The sequence below is a fragment of the Nansenia antarctica genome (assembly GCF_963989245.1).
Source record: "Nansenia antarctica genome assembly, chromosome: 4".
Lineage (NCBI taxonomy): Eukaryota > Metazoa > Chordata > Actinopteri > Argentiniformes > Microstomatidae > Nansenia > Nansenia antarctica.
Window position 1 is genome coordinate 31986532 of NC_137689.1, and position 16617 is coordinate 32003148.

The window sequence follows — 16617 nt, forward strand, 5'->3', positions numbered from 1 at the left end:
GTTGCTGATAATGCTGACCATAATATCCGAACAATTGATGGCCATGGAACGTTCCATGGCATGGGAATTATTGCATGCATCACCCCCAAAATTGAACAAGCTTCCATCATTCCACGTATCAAGGTGACAGCAAAGGACCTAACAGATGTCGGACGCATTAACATTGTTCCATATGTACAGAAGTCTGGGGGCCTCAAGAATCTTACCTACAGGGAATGTGAAGAGCACTCTGAAGACGATAGAGAGACGCCTGCTGATAGACTCTGGAAGCTGTCCTTGCTGCTCGGCAAATGCTCAAGGCCTGGATGGTCCGGGATGATGAAAATGCTCAACACTGGAGATCATCCTGGTCAGTCGTCAGTCATCTTCCTACCCATGATTGACATGGATCCAGGAGATCTGACTTGCATTCATTCCACTCTGCAGTTCGTTCATGATCACGCAGCTCGCTACCAGGTCACTCCAATTCTAACCTTTGATCAACCACTATGGTGGAAAGCGATGACAATTATTGAAAGTGAAGCAACTGGCAGTCCATTGAAATCTATCGTTCTCCGACTTGGTGGGTTCCATGTGCTCATGAGTTTCCTTGGCGCAGTTGGCCATTTGATGTCAGGCTCTGGCTTGGAAGAAATCCTTGAATTAGTGTACACACCAAATACGGTGCCCAAAATGCTCGAAGGAAAAGCAGCATCTGAACATCAACATCATCTGCAACATCTGAAATCAACAATGCCATGAAAGAAGTGACAGGGGTAAACTATGAAACTAGTGAACAGCACAAGGACCTTTCTGCATCAAGACAGGCACGAGACAACGCTGACACTATCAAAATACTTCAATTGTTGGAGTCACAAAATCCGTTTGCCGGGTATGAACACCTTCAGCACCTAATCACTGGTGTGACAGCCCATAATGCGGTGAATGTGGACCATTCAAAAGAAGTTGGTAGAAGGGTCTTAAAGGACATGGTAGGGAAAAAGGTGACAGAATATACCTTCAAGAGGAAAGCACATGCAGTCACCATGGATTCCAAATCCACAGTCAAACTGAACAAAGAAGAAGTTGTCCATATTGATTCGCAGCTCTTGTTTCAGAGACTAGTGATTGCTGGGACACAGGCAGACAAGTTAGCTGAAGCCTTCAAGTATGAACTCTGCGGGTATCCACCTGCGCTCTTCGAAACGAAAACAGTGTTTCTCCCAGCGAACAAACCCCAAATTGCAAAAGCAATATGGAACGCAGTCCCTCATGATGATGTGCCAGAAAGAGACATTCTGTACGTTTTAGATGGAGGGGCCCTCCTCCACCGACTACCCTGGGAGATAGGAAAAACATATGGAGCAATAGTGGAAACGTACATAGGTTATGTTCGAAAACATTATGGGCAATCAGTGGTGATTGTGTTTGATGGGTACAGCAACCAGCCATCTACAAAGGATGGTGCCCATAAAAGGAGGAACACAAACACTGGCCGGAAGGTTTCATTCAAGGATTCACCATGTCACTGAGGTTGAAAAAACAGGAATTTCTGTCAAACAATGAGAACAAACAACGTTTCATAAACCTGTTGGGGGAGGGACTAACACTTGCAGGGTTTGACATTCACAATGCTCAGGGAGACGCCGATGTGCTCATAGTTCAAACTGCAGTGACAGCAGCATTGAAACATCGAACTGTCCTTGTTGGAGACGACACCGACCTCCTCATTCTTCTGTTACACCATTATCAGCAAGGAGAACTGTACTTCATGTCTGAGCCCAAGAAGTCGTCTTCATCAAGTTACAGGTTTTTGAACATTGGGCAAGCAAGAGATGTGTTGGGTGAAGACGTTAGCAACAACATCTTATTCGCGCATGCCATGCTTGGCTGTGATACAACATCCAGACTCTTTGGGGTTGGGAAAGGGGTATCTCTGGGTCTGGTTAGAGAAAGCGACTCATTCAGAGTACAGGCCAGCATTTTTCAGAAACAATCTGCTACCAAGGATGACATTGCTGCTGCAGGGGAAAGGGCAATGATACTAATCTACAAAGGAGCAGAAATGGATTCTCTCAATGACCTCAGGCTGAAAAGTTTTTATACTAAAGTGACTGACAGCAAAACGGCTATCCACCCTCGCAACTTGCCGCGAACATCGTCGTCTGCCATGCTTCACAGCTTCAGAGTGTACCATCAGGTTCAGGAATGGATGGGAAACTCGCTACCACCAGAGGAATGGGGCTGGAGGATCCAAGACTCATGCCTCATTCCCATCCATTCTGACCAGGACCCTGCTCCTCAATACTTGTTGGAGCTTGTGCGCTGTAATTGCAAGTCAGGTTGTGGCACTATGCGCTGCAAATGCCGTCGTCAAGGACTTGATTGCTCTGTAGCCTGTTCAGAATGCAGAGGTGTGTGCGCGAATATGTCGGCACAACATTGGGATGAGGACATGGAGTGAAGGTTACATGTAGGCCTACAGTAAAGGCATATTTCAAGCTTGGTCTAATTTTTTAAATATTGTATTTATAAAGTTTTAATAGGTTTATAGGTTTATGTGGTTTATTTCTCATTGAAGTGTTTAATCTGTATATGATATGCAACATGGTTTTCATAGAAAAACATTAACATTTCTCTATGTTCCGAAATGTCAATGATAATAAATGTGTTATAAACTAATTTGATTGACTTTGTTTGAATACAATAAAATAAAAATATAATTGTGGGTAATGGCCGTTTTCTCAAAAATTGTTTTTTCTCATACTCTGAGCCAGAAATCTCCACTTCAGTAGCACTTACATACACCAAACTTTCCAGTTGTATTCCTATCTACATTCCGAGTTCTGCTATAGAGGGGTTTGTTAATATATCATTCATAGCCTGATTTATGTAACATTTACTCCTAAAAACATGGCAAAGCTTACTTTTTATGGCTGTTGACAGCATTTTCAGATTTATGGAGTGATAAAAAGAGTTATCCAAATTCCCTGTTATAGAGGACCTTGACTCTAATATGACAACAAGATGAAACAAGAATTTTTAACCTGGCTTTATCCAATGTTCAGATTTCTGATCTTGAATGTTATGCAAATTAGCACATATTTAATTAGATAATGCCTAATTTGCATATTTAAACATAATATTTCAGAAAACTTGTAATACAAAAAATAGTAGTCTTAATGTAAGTGATTAACTGGGGAAGTTTCATGGTGATATCTATTAGTTAATTTTTTTATCCTATTAACTGGCTGTGTTGCGCCTGGCACAAAAACCCACATTTTCGACCCCTGAATTTACCTTGATCCAATAAATATTAAGACTAAGACTTTTAATATGTTATTTGGTTGTCCCTAGGGATCACAAAAAAACTTGAATGATTACTATTGCAATTTCCCCTGGGTTAAACCACAGATTGACTGGACTATATGGTGTCAGAGAGAGAGAGAGTATGGTGTCAGAGAGAGAATGGTGTCAGAGAGAGAATGGTGTCAGAGAGAGAATGGTGTCAGAGAGAGTATGGTGTCAGAGTGAGTATGGTGTCAGAGAGAGAATGGTGTCAGAGAGAGTATGGTGTCAGAGAGAGTATGGTGTCAGAGAGAGAGAGAGTATGGTGTCAGAGAGAGAATGGTGTCAGAGAGAGAATGGTGTCAGAGAGAGAATGGTGTCAGAGAGAGTATGGTGTCAGAGAGAGTATGGTGTCAGAGAGAGAATGGTGTCAGAGAGAGTATGGTGTCAGAGAGAGTATGGTGTCAGAGAGAGAATGGTGTCAGAGAGAGAGAGAGTATGGTGTCAGAGAGAGTATGGTGTTTTTTTTTGATTGATTGAAAACTTTATTAGAAGATTTGCAGAAGTAGGTACATGAAAGTACATATTACATACAAGGTCAACTAACAGGATAAAAACCCAAGAAAGCCACTGGCTTATTTCAATTGGGGTCCTTGATTCTCAATTCATCGTTACATGTAAGACAGACAAAAAAGCTAGTACTATCTACAAGATAATACAGACAAATAACTATTACTATCTACAAGATAAACACACATCCATCATGGGAAGAACAATACAACAAAACATAAGGTATGTACAGCGGGTAGGACAGGTGGGGACATACACCACAGGTGGGGGCGGGGGACAAATCACAAAGTATGTACAGTGGGTAGTTCGGGTCTTTTAATCTGATTTTTGATTTAGAGGGTCCAGTTACGGATTGCAGCCTCCTGTAAATGTTTTTTGAGAGTGGTTTTGAAGGTGGGCAGTGTTTTGCACTCCTTTAAGATTATAGGAAGGGCGTTCCACATTTTTACTGCATAGTTTGCAAACGAGTTTAACCCCTTGTTTGTGGTGCAACGCGGTTGAACGTGGTTCGTGGAGCTTCCTCTGGTGTTGTATGTGTGGACGTTGTTCACTTTTTGGAAGTATGTTGACAGGTACTTGGGTGTCTTTGTGGTGTAGCGTATCTTGAAGACCAGGCCCAGTGCAAGCTGCTGCACTCTGTCAACTACTCGTAGCCAATCAAGGCTCAAAAAATGAGCAGCGGTTAGATGTGTCCTAGGGTTGAGGCCTAGCAGAAGCCTAACCAGTTTATTTTGGGCTGTCTGGAGTCTTGTTTTATGGGCCTTTGTGGTTCTATAGTACCATGATGTTACGGCATAGTCGAAGTGACATTGAATGAGAGCTCCTGATAGGGTCCTCAGTGTGTTTTTACTGACAAGTGAGGATATCCTGTACAAGAATCTAGTTCTATGGTTCACTTTTTTGATTACTTTTGCTGCCATTTTATCTCCGGAAAGATTTGCCTCTAAGATGGAGCCCAGGTATGTAATATCCTCTTTTCTTGTGATATTAATGTTACCCACTTTTATTTTAAAATTTTCAGCCTTTCTGAGTTTAGATGGGGATCCGTATAGGATGGTTTCAGTTTTACCTAGGTGTATTGATAGTTTATTGTCAGCTAGCCAGATGCAGATTCTACTCAGTTCAGTGCTTAGCGCTTTTTCCACCTGCAATATGTCCCTGTCAGAGACCAGCAGAGCCGAGTCATCCGCGAACAGGAACAAATTGCAATCACATGCTGATGACATGTCATTCACATATATTAGGAACAGTAAAGGTCCCAAAATGCTTCCTTGTGGAACGCCGCAGGTCACTGGGAGGGGGGGGGACAGTGTTCCGTTCACACTAACCACCTGTTCCCTCCCCTCTAAGTAGGATTGCATCCAGCTCACCGATGTTCTATCGAACCCAATTGCTTTCAGTTTGTCTAACAATATGTGGTGATCTACTGTGTCGAAGGCCTTCTGGAGGTCCAGCATGACCATGCCGCAGTACTTGCCCGAGTCCACCTCATGGTTGATGTGGTCGTTCAAATAGAGAAGGCATGTGTCAGTGGAATGGGATGTTCTGAATCCTGATTGAAATTCATACATCAGCTTTTTTTCGGTAAGGTACCTATCGACCTGTTCATAAACTATTTTTTCCATAAGTTTCGAGATGGAATTAAGAATAGAAACAGGTCGGTAGTTGCCTGGGTCTAATTTGCTTCCTTTTTTATACAGTGGGGTTACCCTTGCTATTTTAAAGTCAAGGGGGACGTGTCCCTGTTTGATGGAGAGGTTTATTATGTGGGTGATGATTGGGGTAATGGAGGCAGCTGAGTCTTTTAGAAATCTGGCTGGAATATTGTCATGGCCCGTGGCCTTTTCTGAGTGTAGAGCGCCTAGCTTTTTAAACACCTCATCGTTTGACACCATGGAGAGTTTAAAATCATCATTGCGTACACCCAGTTTATTGTAGAACTCACGGATGTGCTCTACACCATAACGCCCTGAGTGGGGTGGTAGATTGTTAACTAATTTAGTGGCTATGGTTGTAAAGAAAGTGTTTAAGCACTTAGCCACATCCAGCTTGTCTGTAAGGAGAGAATCACCAGATTTGATGCTGATGTTTGTAGACCTGGTTTTGAGTTTTTGACTGCAACCTAGTTGGCTATTAAGTAGCTTCCAAAGGTCACGTGGTTTGTTTAAGTTTTCTTCGATTTTGTTATCGAGGTATTCTTTCTTAGCAGATTTGGTCATGGTAATTACCTGATTGCATAGTTTGTTGCATTGTTTTTTAATTTTCTCAAAGTGGGTTTTGTGATCTTCGTTTAAGTGTTTCACTAATTTTGATTTGCATTTTTGAACTTCAGAGCATTTTAGGTCTCTGACTTTCATAGCATTTAGAATGTCCGAATTCATCCATGGTTCCGATCGGGTTTTAACCCTGGTGGTTCTCATGGGGGCTATACTGTCAATAATATTTAGGAATTTGGTTTTGAAACCTAGCCATGCCTCTTCAACCTGTGTGCATTTTAGTTCATCAAACCAGTCTTGATTCTCCAGTTTATGGTTTAAGGCCTCACTAGAATAGGATTTAAGGGATCTAGTGGTTACAGTTTTATGACCGCCAGCCTTGGGTTTTTGTTTTTTACGAGTGCAAAAGATCATGTAATGATCACTTAGCCCACATACAATAACCCCACTCTTGGAGATTTTGGACTCATCCGATGTTAGAATGAGATCTATGGTGGTTTGAGTAGAAATACACACCCTAGTGGGTTTGGTAATTTGTTGACGGAGACCGTGTAATTCAGAAAACCTAGTGAAGGATTTGAAAACGGATGCTTCATTTCTGAGCATGTCCGTGTTCAAATCTCCAATAAGAATCTTTTCCACACAGTCAACGTCATCCATGCACCCCTCAAGAATATCATAGAAATCACTCTGATCGGGAGGTCTGTAGATAGAACCAACCAGCACCGGTTTTGCTTTGTTAAAGATAATTTCAACCCAAACAGATTCTAATTTGTCATGATTCAGGTCATCACGGGTGTTAAAGATAATATCGTTGTGAATGTACATGCAGACACCACCCCCATACCTGTTCCTGTCGTTTCTGATGACTGTGTAGTTAACTATTTCAATCTCTGGGTCTTTGATGGATTCATCAAACTTGGTCTCAGAGAAGCTCAAAATATGAACCTTGCTGTCATGGAACATTTCTCTGATTTGGTCCAGTTTAGGCACAAGACTGTTCACATTAAGGTGAACAATATGCAGGCCCTTACTGCTGTGTCCAAATAGAGAGTTTATGTCTTTGACTTGGAAATAGTCACCACCATTTTGGTCATCGTCACGTTGAGGATCAGAGAGAGTCAGAGAGAGTATGAGAGAGTCAGAGAGAGAGAGTCAGAGAGAGAATGGTGTCAGAGAGAGAATGGTGTCAGAGAGAGAATGGTGTCAGAGAGAGTATGGTGTCAGAGAGAGTATGGTGTCAGAGTGAGTATACACCATACGCTCTCTGACATTATTGTTAAGTGAGCGTATTGACGTCAGAGAGCATATGGACGTCAGTGACGGTCACTCATTACCAACGCGACTCCACCGCCCACGCCTCAGGGACCGCGGTGTGACGCTACCACAACTCAACATGTGAAAGTAGTAAACCCCCCCCACCCCCCCATACAGAACACTCGCTGCCCTGGCACTGTGCATTTCTCATGGTCAGTTTCTCTGACACCAAATAGCAGAGCAGTCCCTCTGTCCTCTCTCTCCCTCACCACAAAGCGGGGGGATTACTCCAGCCTAACTCCACGTTGTGAAGAAACCAATTTGTCGTTGAAGTGGTGAGCAGTGACCCGCTCGCTGGCTGGGCCCCGCCCCCCAAATTTGGGAGGTAAAATAGATCAAAGCGGGAGCCCTGGGACGGTGTCCTGTGTTCACATGCAAATGATCGGCCCTTTGATAAATTAACCCCTTGTGTTTCCTGACATCATCCTCCCTCTCTTTGCAGCGGGTGTGAATGGGACGCACAGATCGATTTCAGAGAGATTTGCCTCCCCCGCCTTCCCCTTGTTACACACACACACATACACACACACACACACACACACACACACACACACACACACGCAACACTCTGCCCCCCCCTACGAAAGGCATTTTTCGGTGGTGATGTAATCCCTTCAGATGACACAGTATCATCCTGCTAAATACTTCAAAGATCTCAAAACACCTTACAGAGTCTCTGCCAACCCTGCTCTCTCTCTCTACCTCTCTTTACCTCTCTCTACCTCTCTCTCTCTACCTCTCTCTCTCTCTCGACCTCTCTCTACCTCTCTCTCTCGACCTCTCTCTACCTCTCTCTCTCTACCAATGGTGTAGTCTACGTGATACGCAGGACTACGCCGTATACCCACTAGGAAAGGCCAAGGATTTCCGTATACCCACTTAAAAATGTGTGAGGATACGTAACAGCGTTTTGTGACAGAACTTTCACTTTCATTCATAAAATTCACCCCGTCTGTGTTACGAAGCTTTGATTTTTGGACCATTGGGACTGACTATAGTCATATACCATCAACGGGGGGAGATGCAACATGAAATATGTCAAAATGCAGCACTGTCATGCACAGATCAGCTTTAAAACATGTAATGTCAGATATAATGTTAGACAGGGAGTGCAGATTTATTTTTATGGCGTTCCGAAATGAACAATATGAGGCTGGGAGGGAAAAATCACAGTATACCCACACAAAAAAAATAGACTACACCACTGCTCTCTACCTCTCTCTCTACCTCTCTCTACCTCTCTCTCTACCTCTCTCTCTCTACCTCTCTCTACCTCTCTCTCGACCTCTCTCTACCTCTCTCTCTCTCTACCTCTCTCTACCTCTCTCTCTCTCTACCTCTCTCTACCTCTCTCTCTCTCGACCTCTCTCTACCTCTCTCTCTCTACCTCTCTCTCTCTACCTCTCTCGACCTCTCTCTCTCTCGACCTCTCTCTACCTCTCTCTCTACCTCTCTCTACCTCTCTCTCTACCTCTCTCTCTCTCTACCTCTCTCTACCTGTCTCTCTCTCTACCTCTCTCTCTCTCTCTACCTCTCTCTATCTCTCTCTACCTCTCTACCTCTCTCTCTCTACCTCTCTCTCTCTCTACCTCTCTCTACCTCTCTCTACCTCTCTCGACCTCTCTCTACCTCTCTCTCTCTACCTCTCTCTACCTCTCTCTACCTCTCTCTCTCTCTACCTCTCTCTACCTGTCTCTCTCTCTACCTCTCTCTATCTCTCTCTACCTCTCTCTCTACCTCTCTCTCTATCTCTCTCTACCTCTCTCTCTCACCTCTCTCTATCTCTCTCTACCTCTGTCTAACTCTCTCTATCTCTCTCTACCTCTCTCTACCTCTCTCTCTCTTCTCAATTAAATTCAATAAGCTTCTCTGACATGAGACATCCTACATTTTCAAAGCAAACATGTAGGAACTAATAATTCAATAATGATCTCTCTGTGTATATGTATGTGTGTATGTATGTATGTGTGTGTGTGTGTAAATGGACTGACTTATATAGCGCCTTATTCCAAAGCGCTTTACAAAGGCCTCTCATTCACCCATTCACACACCAATGGCGGTAAGCTACCATGCAAGGCGCCGGCCCGCTCACTGGGAGCAATTTGAGGTTCAGTGTCTTGCCCAAGGACAACATGGCATGTAGCCAGCCGGGGTTCGAACCGACGATCTGCCGGTCTTGCGATCATTAGACGTCGGCTCTACCTCCTGCGCCACAGCCGGCCTGTGTGTGTGTGCGTGTGCATGCGCGTGCGTGTGCATGCGCGTGCGTGTGTGTATGTGTGTGTGTGTATGCTGAATGTATTGACATCTTATACATTTGATCAGTGTGTCTATCCTGTGTTTCCCTCAGGTGGAGCTGACAGGAAACAGTATATTTGAGTACATCCACCCGTCAGACCATGACGAGATGACAGCCGTGCTCACTGCTCACCAGCCCCTCCACCATCACTTCCTGCAAGGTAACTCTCTGTTTCTCTCTCTCTCCCATTATCTCTACCTCTCTCTCTCCCTCTCTTTCTCTCGCTCTCTCACACCCCTCTCTCTCTCTTTGGGTGGAATGTCAGTGCAAAATCTACACAAACGTCAGATTTACACGCACACGTCTCGAGTTAGGATACCAGCCTTTATTTAGTTCTCTTTGCTAGCTTTTAGCTAGCAAATGACAGAGCAGAAGGATGTCATGTTGGTCAGAGAGGAGATGACCTATTTGTTTCAAGCAACAGTTTTCTTTCCACATACGGTACTACTCTACAGTAGGAGACTGGAGACCGAAGACCCATCTCTTCAGGTTACACCTTAACTGCTCCTCTTGAGACATCTACTACCCCTCAGCACTGTGCCTCCTGAGACACCTGCTTCCCCCTATACTGTGTCTCCTAAGATTTCTACTTCCCCCACTTGTTCCCCACTGTTTCTCCTGTGTGAAAAAAGCTAGCCTGACCCAGATTACTCTTCCTGCTACATCTGGTGGATTAATGATTCACTTGCTTAGTCAAATGTATTAATTGTAAGTCGCTTTGGAATAAGACGTCTGCTAAATGCCCAAAATTTAAAATGTAAATGTACAGTATAGGCAGTAGGCATGAAGGGAGGTGGTGTGATATTTTCTTCTGCTTCACTGAGACACCAACACCTCAGGACTCTCTCCTGACATAACCCAACACCTCAGGACTCTCTCCTGACATAACCCAACACCTCAGGACTCTCTCCTGACATAACCCAACACCTCAGGGGCCTCATTTATAAAAAAAAGTACTTGAACGTCATCTTTGCACGTAAGCACATTTTCTAAACAGACGTAAGCATTATTTATAAAACGGGCTGCGCTTGTTTAAAATTGCATAGATACTAAAGTCTATAAATACCAAATATACTTGAGAATGAGCTTTGTATTTACACCCTGTGATAGCGGCTCAATTATAGCGGCTGAATTAAGCCAAGTGAGCGGGAGAGGGCAGAGAAGGGTGGCTTCTCGGTAAGTTGCATTTGTAACGTTTGATCATGACAACCAGTACTCAAGTTGTAAAAGAAAATCAGGGGAGGTGGTGGATTTTATCATATGAGGACAATTTTAGCATCCCCACAGTATCAGTGACTTCAGTGTCAGTGACTTGGTAAAAATGTCATTGCATGTGTGCGTGCTCCCTCGCCCACAGTATTTTACTCAATATGCGCAAAACTAAATGTTGAAATAGCAGTAATACCACTCATCATTCATTGATAAAATGACATAAGGGATGGAAAGGGGGGATAGCAGTTTTCGAAGGGGGATGATTTTGACCGTTTTTATTTCAGGGGGGATGCCATCCCGGATGCCATCCCCCCTCAACTCGAGTGCTGATGACAACTAACCAGCAAATGCTTATACTGTAATAATATAATGGTCTTATTCTTATCAGGTGACATTGAAAATATGGCTGCTCACTCCCAGACACCGGAGAAAAATCCAGTATAATTTAGCGCATTAGGCATGTTGAAGGGGAGATGGCGTTGCCTTGACAGCTCCGGAGGAATATAAAGGAAGACTGAAATACAATCATAAACATCAGGGGCCTCATTTATAGAAATTACTTTGGATCAAATTTGATCTTACCCGTGTCGTACGTAGAATATCACGTCAAAGTAGTGATTTATACAATTTCAACGTGAGTCAATTTGACTGTGGAAACGATCGTAGCTCTACGTCGGGTATTGACCTTGCGTACGCACATTACCTACTGGTTATGCAGAGTTATTACAGGCATGTGAGCCGCACTGCCTACTGTAATTCATGCGAAGGCTCGTAATAAAATTAACGATGTTGTTATCAGCCGAGAAAATGAGTTTAATTCAAGATTTAAAGGGAACTGATGTTTATGATTGTATTTCAGTCTTTTTTTATATCCCTCCGGAGCTGTCTATCTCCCCTTCAACATGCCTATAGTGCGTTCCACAACGGACCTTGCCCGGCCACGCGCTAAATTATACTGGATTTTCCTCCGGTGTCTGGGAGTTCACGAAGGGAGTTCGCAGCCATGTTTTCAATGTCACCTGATAAGAATAAGACCATTATATTATTACAGTATAAGCAGCACTCGAGTTGAGGGGGGATGAGTGGGGATGGCATCCCCCCTGAAATAAAAACAGTAAAAATCATCCCCCTTCTAAAACTGTCCCCCCTTTCCATCCCTTATGTCATTTTATCAATGAACGTGGTATTACTGCTATTTCAAGGTGCGAGTGGGCATGCACACATGCAATGACATTTTTACCAAGTTACTGACACTGAAGTTACTGACGCTGAGGGGATGCTAAAATTGTCCTCATATGATCAAATCCACCACCTCCCCTGATTTTCTTTTACAACTTGAGTACTGAGTATAAGCATTTGCTGGTTAGTTGTCATGATCAAACGTTACAAACGCAACTTGCCGAGAAGCCACCCTTCTCTGCCCTCTCCCGCTTCCAGACGAACGCCTACCCTATATTACAGCACTTGGCTTAATTCAGCCGCTATAATTGAGCCGCTATCACAGGGCGTTAATACAAACCTCATTCACCTGCGTTCATTTTACCTGCGTTGGTATTTATAGAAGGAAGCACGTACGCAATTTTAAAGAAGCGCAGTCCGTTTTATAAATAATGCTTACGTCCGTTTCGAAAAATTTGCTTACGTGTAAGTCAAAGATGATGTTCAAGTACTTTTTTATAAATGAGGCCCCAGTTCCCTTTAAATCTTGAATTAAACTCATTTTCTCTGCATCACTTCGCATGAATTACAGTAGGCAGTGCGACTCACATGCCTGTAATAACTCTAACTCCGCATAACCAGTAGGTAATGTGCGTACGCAAGGTCAATACCCGACGTAGAGCTACGATCGCTTCCACGGTCAAATTGACTCACGTTGAAATTGTATAAATCACTACGTTGACGTGGTTTTCTACGTACGACACGGGTAAGACCAAAATTTGATCCAAAGTACTTTCTATAAATGAGGCCTCGGGACTCTCAGGGCTTCTATTAACGCTGTTGCTGCCGCTGTGACCAGCATCCTACCTGCTGGGTGATTACAGCCTCCACAGGCTGTAGAGTACCGTCTGACACACACACACACACACACACGCACACACACACACACACACACACACACACACACACACACACACACACACACACACACACACACACACACATCCTTCTTGGTAGTCCCTGGTATTGGAGGATGATGTCAGTCAGGCATTAACATCATAGCTGGTTCAGAAACATGGATCAATGCAGAGAGGGGTTCAGACTTTGTTTTACAGGGATATGATTTTCATTGTATTAGTAGAGGGAGTCAAAGGGGTGGTGGGGTGGCTCTGTTCGTAGACGAAGGTTTCTCATATAAGGTTGTTGATAGCATGTCAGTAGTTATTGAGGAAATTATGGAATGTATTACTATTGAGATAAATATGGAAAGAATGAAAAATTAAATTGTTAGCTGTGTGTATAGAAAACCGGGAGCCAACATTGATACATTCATGGTCAATATGGAAAAGTTGTTTACCACTGCAGAACAAAAGGTTAATTATGTCTGTGGGGATTTTAACATTGAAGAATCCATTCATTGCTGAATCCAAACAAACATAAGAAAACAGAGGAATTCATTGAAACAATGTATAGTATGAGCCTAATTCCAACAATCACAAAACCTAGCAGAATAACAGCCGACTGTGCCTCCCTAATTGATAACATCTTTACAAACAATATGGAAAGTAACACAACAAGTGGACTATTAATGAATGATATTAGCGATCACCTGCCTCTCTTTTCATTTTATTAATGTAATTATAGAAAGAAGAGGGAGTTAAAGGAAATAATATACAAGAGAATAATCGCGACGACTCTCCACGCCACTCTATCCCACCTGGAGAGGGGAAACAGCTACGCGAGACTGCTCTTTGTGGACTTCAGCTCTGCCTTCAACACCATCCTTCCAGACAGGCTAGTGACCAAACTACTAGACCTGGGACTATCACACTCTATATGTGCATGGATCAAGGACTTCCTGTCCGACCGCCCCCAGAGGGTGCGGGTGGGCTCCCACACCTCCACAGCCCTCAGACTCAGCACTGGGTCCCCCAAGGGCTGCGTGCTAAGCCCCATCCTCTACAACCTCTACACCTACGACTTCACCCCCGTCCACCCCAGCAACTCCATCGTACAGTTTGCAGACGACACCACCGTGATGGGCTGCATCTCGGGGGGGGACGAGGCAGCGTACAGGGTAGCAAGTGTTATTGCACATTCATTTAAAGTGTCGCAGTTTGCAGGCTTGAAATGTACACATTTGTGCCTCAGCACTACACCTGATTTTTCAATCCAGCAGCTGCCATCAATCCGTCCAGACTGTCCAGGGCCCAGAACCTAGGTCTTTGCTGTGTTCAGGGCCTGGATGGCCCTGGGGTAGAAGCTGAGCTTCAGTCTGTTTGTCCTTGCGAACATGGTCCTGTACCGCCTGTTCGAGGGCAGCCGAGCAAAGTGTTCGTACCCAGGGTGGGATGGGTCTCTGGAGATCTTGGAGGCCTTCCTGAGGCAGCGTGTGTTGTACAGCTCTTCCAGAGAGGGGAGGGGGGCGCCGGTGATCTTCTGGGCCGTTCTCACGACTCTCTGTAGCGCATTCCTCTCTGCGGCTGTGCAGCTGGAGAACCAGTTGCAGATGCAGTAGGTGAGGATGCTCTCCACTGCGCAGCGGTAGAAGGCCACCAGTATCTCCTGTCTGGTGTGGTCCTTCATGAGGACTCTCAGGAAGAAGAGCCGCTGTTGTGCCTTCTTGATGATGGCTGCTGTGTTGTTCTTCCAGGACAGGTCATCCTGTATGTGCACCCCCAGGAATCGGAGGGTTGAGACTCTCTCCACGCTCCCTCCGTCGATGAGCAGGGGCTGGACCTCAGATTTTTTCCTCCTGAAGTCCACGATGATTTCCTGGGTCTTTGACTGGTTCAGCAGCAGGTTGTTAACCTTGCACAGCTTGCTCAGCTGCTCTACCTCATCCCTGTACGCCGCCTCGTCCCCCCCCGAGATGCAGCCCACCACGGTGGTGTCGTCTGCAAACTTTACGATGGAGTTGCTGGGGTGGACGGGGGTGAAGTCGTAGGTGTAGAGGTTGTAGAGGATGGGGCTTAGCACGCAGCCCTGGGGGGACCCAGTGCTGAGTCTGAGGGCTGTGGAGGTGTGGGAGCCCACCCGCACCCTCTGGGGGCGGTCGGACAGGAAGTCCTTGATCCATGCACATATAGAGTGTGATAGTCCCAGGTCTAGTAGTTTGGTCACTAGCCTGTCTGGAAGGATGGTGTTGAAGGCAGAGCTGAAGTCCACAAAGAGCAGTCTCGCGTAGCTGTTTCCCCTCTCCAGGTGGGATAGAGTGGAGTGGAGAGTCGTCGCGATGGCGTCCTCTGTGGACCTGTGGGCTCTGTAGGCGAACTGGTATGGATCCAGGTTGGGCGGGAGGCGTGTGACTATGTGGGCCCGGACTAGTTTCTCGAAGCACTTCATGATGATTGGTGTGAGTGCCACCGGGCGGTAGTCGTTTAGGCAGCTCACCGTGCTTTTCTTCGGGACTGGGATGATAGTTGAGGTTTTCAGGCAGGGTGGGATGGTGGCCTGGGACAGGGACTGGTTGAAGATGTTGGTGAAAACCCCGGCCAGCTGGTCGGCGCAGTCCCTCAGCACCCGTCCCAGGACGCCATCCGGCCCTGAGGCTTTCCTGGGGTCCACCGCCTTCAGCACGCGTCTCACTTCATGCTCTGTGAGGGTGAGGCTGCTGAGAGCTGGAGAGAGTGGTGTTTGTGTTGTGGTTACCTCCGTTCGCCCCTCGTCGAACCGGGCGTAGAAGGAGTTCAGCTTTTCCGCCAGCAGGGGGTCGTCCTCTGCGGCTGTGAGCCTGTTGGCTCTGAAGTTTGTCATGTGCTGAACCCCCTGCCACACCCGCCTGGAGTCGTTGCTCAGGAAGCATTCCTCAATCTTCTCTCTGTGGTCTGCCTTGGCCTCCCGGATGCCGCGCTTTAGGTTAGCCCTGGTGGTGCTGTACAGCAGTGTGCCCTTCCCTGCGAAGGCGTTGTCCCTCTCATTGATCAGTTTTTGGACCTTCCCAGTCATCCATGGCTTCGTGTTGGGGTAGACCCGGACCCGTTTGTCCACGGTGACTGAGTTGGTGCAGTTCACTATGTGGTTCAGAACCGACGACGTGAACTGTTCCAGGTCCTCATGCTCATATTCCTGCCATGAGGTGTCATTCAGGCAGATCTGCAGTGGAGCGGACCCTGCTGGCCAGGTTCTGACAGTCTTAGTGGTGATGGGAGCACTTTTCCTCATGGTAGTGTAGGCTGGGATCAGGAGGATTGACACATGGTCAGACATGCCTAGATGAGCTAGCGGTCTAGCCTTGTAAGCAAGCTTGATGTTGGTGTATACCTTATCCAGTGTTTTTTCTCCTCTTGTTGCACATTTAACATGCTGATAGAACTTCGGTAGTACTACCTTCAGGTCAGCATGATTAAAGTCTCCGGCGATTATATGGACTGCCTGTGGGTCCGCGCTCTGTTCACCACTGATGACGTCATATAGCCGCGCCAATGCTAAGCTACCATCCGCGTTTGGCGCAATGTAAACAGATGTTATGTACACTGCGTTGAATTCCCTCGGGAGGTATGTGGGTCGGCATTTAACAGTCAAGTATTCTAGGTCTGGGGAGCTGTGGCTACTTACAGTTTTCGTGTTTAAGCACCA

At 45.5% G+C, this 16617-nt stretch overlaps 1 protein-coding gene across 1 annotated transcript in view; it reads left to right on the top strand.

The window, feature by feature from the left end:
• sim2 (SIM bHLH transcription factor 2) overlaps positions 1-16617 on the top strand; it is a gene marked incomplete at both ends in the record, with an annotated part of 54730 nt that overhangs the window by 8881 nt on the left and 29232 nt on the right. Inside the window, one exon of the mRNA XM_080529338.1 lies at positions 9721-9829. Within this exon, the coding sequence (XP_080385464.1) occupies positions 9721-9829 (109 nt within the window). The remainder of the gene's footprint in view (positions 1-9720; positions 9830-16617) is intronic.